Consider the following 10,965-nt stretch of genomic DNA (forward strand, 5'->3'; position numbering starts at 1 on the left):
CACCGTGGGGCAGTCGAGGGCGGCGTCCCGGGTTTCTTACTTTCCAGTTTACGTGGTTAAAAAATTCTTTTCCCACCCCAGGACTTTCGCAATTATTGAAGTGGGGAGCGGAAGAAAAAGAAAAAAAAAAAAAAAGATGCGGAAGGTTAAGGAGAGGCGGGAAGAAACAGTCAAGGCATTTCGTCACGTGGGCTCGGTTTTCACGCATAAAAGGGGAAGCTTCTCCGTTAGCTTCCAGTTGTCAAGGGACTTGGCGGCGAGCATCAGGAGTACGCCCAGGGACTCCCCAATAGCGCCTCCTCCAGCTCTGCAGCCTGGGCTCCACGGCCCTACCCTCCGCCTGCCCTGCGCCTCGCACCGTGCCCGCCGCCGCCAAGATGCTCGCCCGCGTCCTGCTGCTGTGCGCAGCCCTGGCGCTCGGCCACGCAGGTGAGTACCTGACGCGCCACACCGGGGTCTCCTTGGTTCCTGGTCCAGGGCAGAATTTCTGCTCCGACTCCCTGGTCCTTGCTAGTGTGCCGAACACTCTCCTCCGGATGGAGAAGTTGCATAACTTTGTAAGAGCTTGGACTACCTGAGGAGGAACAACCTGGATGCCGATCCCAGCTGTGTTGTTCATGGACCAGTTTCTTCACCGGTGTGAGCCTCACTTTTCTCACCAGCTAAGTGAGAATAGTGAAACTGATTTGCGGGTCGTCAGGATGACAATATAGGATACTCTACGGATATGGGAAATATTTGTCTGTGGTGGTACCAACTCTAACTGAACGGGAATAATTGTTTGAAATATGATAGTGCTTTTCTGCCCCCCGGAAAGCACAAAGTCATTTTTTTAAGATAAGCAAAAGCTTTTAAAAATATTTTACTTCGAAAATACCCTAAAATTTTTTTGACTGGATGCATTCATTTTGGTTTTTAAACCACTAGTTATTGAGCTTCCTAAAAATGCTAATCTGGACACCTAAAAAGTTATTAAGAAAAAGGCTTAATGAAGTGATTTCTCAGGTTGAATATTCTGTTACTCTTATTTAGAATAAGAAGTTGGTATTTCAAAATTTTAACTGTTTTGTGAGGCAGGTTAAAAAAATTGTTTTCCCTTCTACCACCTGTATAGCTCTTGAGTTTATTATTGTAAAGTCGACGCATAATGTCTTAGTAATCTAGTGATACTATAACAGAAATAACGCAAGTGGATGGCTTTAACAAACGGAAGTTTATTCTCTCACAGTTTAGGAGGCTAGAAGTCCAAATTCAGGGCACCAGTTCCAGGGGAAGACTTTCTTTCTGTCAGTTCTGGGGAAAGGTCATTGTCATCAATCTTCCCCTGGTCTAGGTGTTTCTCAGCACAGGGAACTTGGGTCCAAAGGGCATTCTCCACTCCCAGGCCTCTTTTTTGGTGGTATGAGGTCCCACTCCTCTCTGCTTAATTCTCTTTTGTATTTCAAAAGAGTTTGACTGAAGATGCAGCATAATCCTGTAGATTGAGTCCTGCCGTATTAACATAACTGCCTTTAATCCTGCCTCATTAAAAAAAAAAAAAGAAAAAAACCGTTGCCTTTGAGCAGATTCTGACTCAATGACCCTGTAGCACTGAGTAGAATTCTGACTCATAGGGACCCCATAGGACTGAGTAGAATTCTGACTCATAGCGACCCTATAGGACTGAGTAGAATTCTGACTCATAGAGACCATATAGGACTGAGTAGAACTGCCCCATGGAGTTTCCAGTGAGCACCTGGTGGATTCAAACTGCCAACCTTCTGGTTAGCAGCCATAGCTCTTAATCACTACACCACCAGAGGTTAATATTTACAACAGATAGAATGATCACATCAGATCACAAAATGGAGGACAGCCACACAATACGGGGAACCAGCCTAGCTGAGTTGATACACATTTTGGGGGGACACAGTTGAATCCATAACACATAGTAAGTAAAACAATTAAATGTTGAAGTGAAGATGAGGACACTAAAGAATGATTTATTTCCTGTCCTTACTTTTATTGTAGCAAATCCTTGCTGTTCCAGCCCGTGTCAAAATCGCGGCGTATGTATGACCACAGGGTTTGGTCAGTACACATGCGACTGCACTCGTACAGGATTCTACGGGGAAAACTGTTCGACACGTAAGTTCACCCTTGGGTGCCGGCATTTGAGATGGAGCTAAAGACAAGTTTTTATTTGACAGATTTATGCCTTATGATTGGTCATGTTAATTTCTCCCCCCCTTTTTTTTTTTCTCTTTTTGCAGCTGAATTTCTGACAAGAATAAAAATGTTACTGAAACCCACCCCCAACACAGTGCACTACATACTTACCCATTTCAAGGGAGTTTGGAACATTGTCAATAACATCCCCTTTCTGCGAAATGCCATTATGAAATATGTGCTGACATGTAAGTATGAGTCTCTTTCTAAGATTTTCAGCTTCCTAAAAGAAAAGCGTGCTTTACATTATTGTTGACTACTTAGCCTAATCCAAAAACTTGTTTCCAACCTTGACAAAGTGAATTCAAATATACCTTTTCAGTATAGTTTCTGTGTTAATGGCCAAAAAATATTGAACTCTGAGTCTCATCCAGTTTGTACAGTTCAAATTCCTAGTCATAATTCTACTCATAGCCCTGCAGGCTTCATCTCCCCTTCGCTCTCCCACTGACCCTGCCAATTTGAAAGGAAATTGTGGTCCACTTGTTTCTTTGTTTCTTGAGTGGCAATAAGCCATGGAATTGCTCCGAATGTGTAGCACCCTTTTTTTTTTTTTAGAATGGCTAATTTTTATTTGGATCAACCAAAAAAACAAAAACCTTTCTGTAACTGTAAAGTGAGTGCGGTGCCAGCAATTCCTGTTGGGAAGTGAACAATTGTCTGAAAAATCAAGATTGCTAGATTGCTGCGTAAATTAACGAAAGATCCATTCTAATGAATCACTCTTTCCTCTTTTTTGGTTGCAAGTGGCAATTAGACTTTAAAGTATAGTTGTTTTAAAATACACACTCTTTGATCAGAACCCTGGTGGCACAGGGGTTAAGAGCTTGACTACTAACCAAAAGGTCGGCAGTCCAAATCTACCAGCTGCTCCTTGGAAACCATACTCTGCCCTGTAGGGTGGCTATGAGTCGGGATCCAGTGTGTGTGTGTTCCGGGATCTTAGAGCACTGGAATTGAATTCAGTTTCTCGTGCTACTTTCCTATTTTAAGTTGATTTGATTTGCTTTGCATATGGCAACAAATATATTTTTTTTCTTGAAAATTTCAGCAAGAGCACATTTGATTGATAGCCCGCCGACTTATAATGTTCACTACGGCTATAAAAGCTGGGAAGCCTTTTCCAACCTCTCCTATTACACCAGAGCCCTTCCTCCTGTACCTCATGACTGTCCTACTCCCATGGGGGTGAAAGGTAAGCTACAAGAAGCAAAGATGTGTTAATTGCACTAGGGGTTGGATTGCTGTCTAGAAAATTCGACCTTAGATTGTCATCTACTTGTTAATAAAAGTATATTTTTCCTTTATTATGAATATATAATAAAGAGCCCTTGTGGCGCAGTGGTTAAAGTGATCAATTGTTAACCAGAAGTCAGTGGTTCGAAACTACTAGCGGCTCCTTGGGAGAAAGGTGTAGCAGTCTGCTTCCTTAGAGATTTACAGTCTGGGAAACCCTGTGGGGTTGCGATGAGTCAGAATTGACTCAGTGGCAGTGGGTTTGGTTTTTGGTTTAGATGAGTATATACGCAGAAATTACTTTTTAAGAAAGACTGTGTAAATTATTGCATGATAGTGAGTGAGCATTTTGGTATAATATCTTAATACTTCCAAATTATTTCATTAAAATTCAGCTTAAACAAGTTAAATAAAAATAGATAAAATCAATAATAAATTGTTCCCCCATATTGCAGTCTTGTTCACAATTTATCTTGTAAGTGAAAAATGCCTTGGTAAATTGACAATCACTGTCTGCTTCCTTGAATATATGAATTCTTACCTCAACTTTCTCATCTTTCAGGAAAGAAGGAACTTCCTGATTCGAAAGAGATTGTGGAAAAATTTCTTCTGAGAAGAAAGTTCATCCCAGATCCCCAGGGCACCAATATGATGTTTACATTCTTTGCCCAGCACTTCACCCATCAGTTTTTCAAGACAGATCATAAGCGAGGACCAGGTTTCACCAAAGGATTGGGCCATGGGGTGAGACAGAGTCAGATTAGAATTACAGCATATCTTAGTGAAGGGCTAACAGTAAAGGCAAAAACAAAAACAAAAAACAATTGTTTGCTACACCAAATAATTCACCCTCTTTTTAAAAAATTCCATATCTATAAAAAACCTTAATGGAGTTTTTCATTTTAATTCACTGCCTTGCTTAGACATACATACATAGAGATTATTATTATTATTACTATTATGACTCTCATGTTTTTAGGTTAATATGTTTTTACTGCAGAATGTCATGACTTTGAAAACTTTTTAGTGTCTTGATTATACAGCTTTAAATGCTAAAAAATGAGATGTTTTTACATCTTTATTTTCTCCTGGATTTCAGTAATATGGCTTCAATACATCAATAAGAATTTTACATCTGTAATAAGTTATCTGATGGTTAACTTATTTTTTTTAATAAGTTATCTGCTGGTTAGTTTAAAAATACTATGTAATTATAGTGAAGTATATGGTATATTTGTAAGTCCCATAAAAAAAAAAAGTCCCATATGAGATATTAATACCATTGAAAACAAGATACATATGTTTGTTGCTTCAATGGCTAAACAAATGTGTTTTGATATTATGATAAAAATGTGTGTTTTATTAAACAGTTTTAATTAAAGCAAGCTAAATCATCAAATTATTTAAGGATAACTTATATAATAGACATTTTATATAAAAACAACTTCAGCAGTAACAAATTGAAACTTTTCCATACTTTCCTAGGTGGATTTAAATCATGTTTATGGTGAAACTCTGGATAGACAGCATAAACTGCGCCTTTTCAAGGATGGAAAAATGAAATATCAGGTGTGTTCCATTTGAATGTTAAGAATTCGTTGTGACTCACCACCCAGATACATATTTTAAAATCCTTAGTCATAAAAAATGTCTTTCTTAACCCTTTTCGTTACTGTTTATATATTACTGTTTTTTTTTTAGATAATTGATGGAGAGATGTATCCTCCCACTGTCAAAGAGACTCAGGCAGAGATGATCTACCCGCCTCATGTCCCTGAACACCTGCGGTTTGCTGTGGGCCAGGAGGTCTTTGGGCTGGTGCCTGGCCTGATGATGTATGCCACAATCTGGCTTCGGGAACATAACAGGGTGTGCGACGTGCTTAGACAGGAGCATCCAGAATGGGACGACGAGCAGTTGTTCCAGACAAGCAGGCTCATACTGATAGGTAAGCAAGAGGAGAAAATAATTTAAATCAAACCCTCTTAAAAAAAAAAGAAAAGAAAATCTCTTGCCCAGAGAAAACTACTTCATTATCTTTGCTTTGCTGGAGTAATTCGGGGGCACTGTCTCTTTGTAGTAAATATAAACCCACATGCTCAATATTCATTCAAAAATAGCCCATAGAGCCACATTTTTATTCTTGAGCATGAGGGGTAATGTCATGAATTACCTTTTGTCTTGACATTAAAAAAAAAAAACAAAAGGCAACCAAAAAACAGAGGTGAAGCAATATGAAATTTATAAAATTGTATTTCAATTGCTTGAAAGTGTGTGATCAGAAAGGATTAATGTTCTTAATTCTTTTTGTGCAAATAGGAGAGACTATTAAGATTGTGATTGAAGACTATGTGCAGCACTTGAGCGGCTATAACTTCAAACTGAAGTTTGACCCCGAGCTGCTTTTCAACCAAGAATTCCAGTACCAAAACCGTATTGCTGCTGAATTTAACACACTCTACCACTGGCACCCTCTTCTACCTGACGCCTTTCAAATTGATAACCAGGAGTACAGCTATCAACAGTTTATCTACAACAACTCTATATTACTGGAGCATGGACTTACCCAGTTTGTTGAATCATTCACCAGGCAAATTGCTGGCAGGGTAAGTGTTATTATTCAAAAACGAAAGACTAGTCAGTAACTTTCAAATTTCTGTCACAGAAATGACTATTCTTAAGCTTAACTAGAAGAGTAATTATTTTTCTAGTAAAATATTTTTAACGTAAGAAGCCTAACTTTTTTTTTTTGAGAAGTCTAAACTAAAATTTTTTTCAACTATTGCCAAGAAAGCAATAAATGTCAATACCTTAAAAATAGAAATCTTCAAAAACTTGCTGTAATCGTAGTGTAAGTATTTGAGACTTGAATATCTTTTAGATTTTATAATTTTAAAAGGCAGAATCATTCTAGACTAATGTTCCATTGAATTTGAAGCACCACTCTCATTTAAGTATGTAAACATCTTTTCAGAAAAGACGGACAATGTCTTACAGAAAGCGTCAGTGTTATTTTGTACCCAAGGAATGCTTTTAAATAGGAATTGTAAATATGCCTACAAATCTTGCCCTACAACTTTATTCATTTTCCACAGGTTGCCGGTGGCAGGAATGTTGCACCTGCAGTACAAAAAGTAGCACAGGCATCTATTGATCAGAGCAGAGAGATGAAGTACCAGTCTGTCAATGAGTACCGCAAACGCTTCCGGATGAGACCCTTTACGTCATTTGAAGACCTTACCGGTGAGAAATAGTCTAAGCCCCTTAATAGAATCAGGGGTCGAATTGAAACAACAGATAAGTTGAAAACAAATTGTGCAAGAGGGTAAAACTTTTTTTTTTTTTTAAAGCTTTACCTTGGTTGACTCTGTTTCTCACCTTTACAGGAGAGAAAGAAATGGCTGCAGAGTTAGAGGAGCTCTATGGTGACATTGATGCTATGGAACTCTATCCTGCCCTTCTGGTAGAAAAGCCTCGTCCAGATGCCATCTTCGGTGAGACCATGGTAGAACTGGGAGCACCATTCTCCTTGAAAGGACTCATGGGTAATACTATATGTTCTCCTAACTACTGGAAGCCTAGCACTTTTGGTGGAGAAGTAGGCTTTAAAATCATCAACACAGCCTCAATCCAGTCTCTCATCTGCAATAACGTGAAGGGCTGTCCCTACACCGCATTCAGTGTTCCAGATTCACAGCTCAGCAAACCAGCCGTCATTAATGCAAGCTCATCCCACTCCAGGCTGGATGATATCAACCCTGGAGTACTGCTAAAAGAACGTTCAACTGAACTATAAAAGTCTACTGACCTTATTTATTTATTTATATGAAGTATTTCCTCTAACTTAATTATTTAATAATATTTATGTTACACTCCTCATGTTACATCTGTAACAGGAAGCAGTTCTCCTGTTGCAGAGAAAGGGATCATACTTGTGAAGCTTTTTGTGTGTTACTGCTTTGAAGACGTATTTTCTTCATGATAAAGGGGAAGACAGTTTGTGTTATAATAAGAACAAAAGCAGAAACAATAAGAACAAAAACATACAAGAACACTTAAAAACCAAATGCTGTTAACAAGATGGCAAAATGCTGGAAGTTTCTGCACTGTTGATATTGCCAGTGTATCTTCCATGTTGCATCAGAAGCAACTCAAATTTTGGAATACTGAAGTGGTTCTAGACATTTTATCTGTTATCAGACAAACAAACAAAGGCACAAATGCATTTTTAAATGCATTTCTAAATTACACTAGCGATAATCTCAGGTCAGTTTTTTTTAAAGCAGCATTGAAACAACTTAAAATTGGCTTTGAGAATGTAACAGAGGATGTGCATAAACAGGAGCGCTCTGTTTAAAAATGCGTCGCAGGGTAGAATCACTTTTAAAAGCTTGTTTTATTTCCTGTACTAAAGTATAGGAAATAAACTTGTACTTCCATCAATAGAAGCTGTCACAAATTTAAATCTATAAAATCAGTGCAAATTAGTGATTAAAACATTGCTTAAGAGAGAAAATCTACTTAATGTTATTGTTATACCTTCCTCTGAATATCAAAATGCCAGATGTATTAGGTGGTGGAGCCACTGCGGGCATATCTTCAATTAAAATAAGAACATTTAAGAGATTCCAGAATTTGTTTATATGGCTAATATCAAACAAAATCTATAGCAGCCAAAAAATCCTATGTTTAAAACAGACAATAGCAAAGAAAACCAAAGTATAGTTCAACTTTGCGTTTAAACTCTTGAGGGACAGACTTCTGTTACTGAGTACTGCAGGCCTGGTGCTCAGGAGATTTTGCTGTGAGGTTACTGAATTACTGAGCTGGTCTTAGGTTACAGTTTGTTTTCTCAGATTTACTATTGCACAGTATGACTTAGCAGTCCATGGTACAGTGCAAAAAGGTAGCAAAGGCCTCATAGAATGCCTCTGAAAAATCCGTAAATTCATTTCACACATTAATTTATTGGATTCTTGACTAAGCCAACTCAGTATGTACGTTTGAATCAAGCCGGATAACCTGCATGCTGCTCCGTTGATTCACTTTCAGCCATTTTGCTGAGAGAAACTCTGTTCTGGTCATTTTACCTCTTCTATTTTGTTTTCATAGTTTTAAGATCTGAGTTAGTCTGTCTTTGGACTCTTGGCCTATATTTTCTTACCTAAACTTTTGCAAGTTTTCAGGGAAATCTCAGCTCAGGACTACTATTTAAGGCCTCTTAAGATAATTAAGTCCCTGGGTAGTGCAAACAGTTAACCCACTTAGCTGCTAACTGAAAGGTTGGAGGTTTGAGTCTACCCAGAGGTGCTTCAGAAGAAAAGCCTGGTGATCTGCTTCCAAAAAATCAGCTCTTGAAAACCCTGTGGAGCAAAGTTCTACTCTGGCACACGTGGTCACCGTGAGTTGGAATCAACTCGATGGCAATTAGTTTTTTGGTTAAGATGACTTAAAAAAAAAAAAAAAAAAAAAGAAGCTCTTAAGAAGACGGAGCATGAGCTTACTTTAAGGGAAAGACAGAGAATGTTGCTTATAATTCAGCTATCTGTAACCAAAGAGGTTAGTGTCTTAGAAAGAACTGTAGGGATTCTGTACAGAAGGAAGTTACATTCCTATTCTAAAGAATGCCCTTTCTTGTTTAAAAAAAAAAAATTCCTGAACAGCTGCCAGCAAGGTGATACTTCTTCTTTTCCACATCTCATTGTCAGCTGACATTTTTCTGGTACTGTATATTATTTAATTTATTGATGATTATTATTTATGTTTTATTAGGATGTTTATGTTATAAACTTGGTTTAAGCCTGCAATCGTTGATTTTTTTTCATTATGTCAGAATCAATATTTCTTATTTTGAGTTACCTCTCTAAATTATTATGGAAACATAAAATGATTAGATTAAGATTTGTGAATAAATTATACTGTAGCCCAACTACAGTATAATGAAACAGCTAAGGTTAGAATTCATGTTGTTAGGGTTTACCTACACACCAGCCCACAGAGAACATTGTCTCTCACTAGCCTGGATGTGCCGTGATACTGACCTTATAGTACTGACCTTTTATGCATTCTTTGAAGAACCTGTGGGTGCTTCACTAATTCATTCAACCATAATTTATTAAGAAAATATTCTGTACAAAGTACTGTGGGTTTTAATATTTTTAAATCAGGCACTATTACAGATAATATAGTGTTTGTGTAAATAACTGAAAAAAAAGTGTCTCTGGAAAGTAGGAGAAATGAGACAAGTGTCATTAGAGAAATAACTCAGGGGAATTTTTCTTTAAGATTATATGCTTAAAAGGTTTCATGTTAAAAAAGAAATAGTCACTGTTAGAAGTACACGTATAAAAAATTGTTTAACTTCACTAATGTTTGCAAAAGAAAACTTGATTTGTTTTTCACATCCACCTGCTGACTGATCCTGAGTATTGGGGATCTGTATGTGAATGTTTTAGCGCCTCAGACAAATGTATATTTAAATTAACTTATGTAAAAAGGAAGCCTGGAAATAAATGTCTGTTTATTTTTGTACTATTTAAGAACCGAAAAATCTCTTCTGAAAATCAATTTTAATTGTCTCTACATATCTTTGACATGTAATTTCTTTATATACTTTGTCCTTAAAGTAAACCACTGACTTGTGTTCTCCTACCTATTCAAAACTATACTGGCACTTAATAAAATGGTTCTATCCTCAATCATGGGCTTCCTAGGGCCACTGTTTATTTACTACAACATTGGGTTGTAAAATGTGTGCTTTGTACTATATGCAATAGCAACAAGCTTGAGCACATTGCCAAATCTAGAAGAAGGAGGAAAAAATCGAGTACACATAAAGCAAAGAATAAAACATGTTATGAAGGAGGTAAAAAATTTAAAAAGAAAATTCGAAATAAGGAGAGATTATGCTTAGTTGGGCAAATCATTGGTGGCACATGTACCTGGCTCACGGGCTTCCGTTGTATACCTACTCTTGACATCTTGGTAACTTCAATATCCACGTGAACCACGTACTTAGCATTCTGCCTGGCCTCCCTCTTCCTTGAGTTTCTCCATTCCAGTGAAGACATCTTCCACCATATTTCCCATGATCATGCATATCTTGATCTTGTCATCATAAATGACCACTTTTGAAATCTTGATTTCAAGCATCCTTTTTTATTACCAAAACTTCTATCCTTCCAGCTCTCCTATTTTAGTACTCTAACCTCTCACTTTCCAGTTTTATTAAGCTTTCTGATTCACTAACCTCATCACACTTCATTATCTGTTGCTTCCCCATGTCCTCATTCCCTTCTTTATTCATCCGGTGTTTGTCATAATCACTGTCTCACTCCCTGTCTACTCTCATTCCATTATACACAACTGGAAAATCTTGATTAAATTCAGCAATCCTCGTAACCTGTTCCTATCCTTGAGCACCTGAATGTTGCTAGAGGAAAACACGAAGGTACTGTGAATAATAATGAATAATTTCATGGTCACATTCCCAAATAGATACTCCACCCTGCCAATAAATCT

At 37.6% G+C, this 10,965-nt stretch overlaps 1 protein-coding gene across 1 annotated transcript; it reads left to right on the forward strand.

The window, feature by feature from the left end:
• The first annotated feature begins 220 nt into the window (after positions 1-220).
• Positions 221-10,142, forward strand: PTGS2 (prostaglandin-endoperoxide synthase 2). The gene is made up of 10 exons (XM_003410836.4): positions 221-429; positions 2,011-2,127; positions 2,253-2,396; positions 3,260-3,403; positions 4,007-4,188; positions 4,930-5,013; positions 5,146-5,392; positions 5,764-6,050; positions 6,540-6,687; positions 6,831-10,142. The coding sequence occupies exons 1-10, from the start codon at positions 378-380 to the stop codon at positions 7,238-7,240; spliced, it is 1,815 nt and encodes a 604-aa protein (XP_003410884.1). The 5' UTR covers positions 221-377; the 3' UTR covers positions 7,241-10,142.
• Positions 10,143-10,965: the final 823 nt, after the last annotated feature.

The sequence above is a fragment of the Loxodonta africana genome, chromosome 25, assembly GCF_030014295.1.
Source record: "Loxodonta africana isolate mLoxAfr1 chromosome 25, mLoxAfr1.hap2, whole genome shotgun sequence".
NCBI lineage: Eukaryota > Metazoa > Chordata > Mammalia > Proboscidea > Elephantidae > Loxodonta > Loxodonta africana.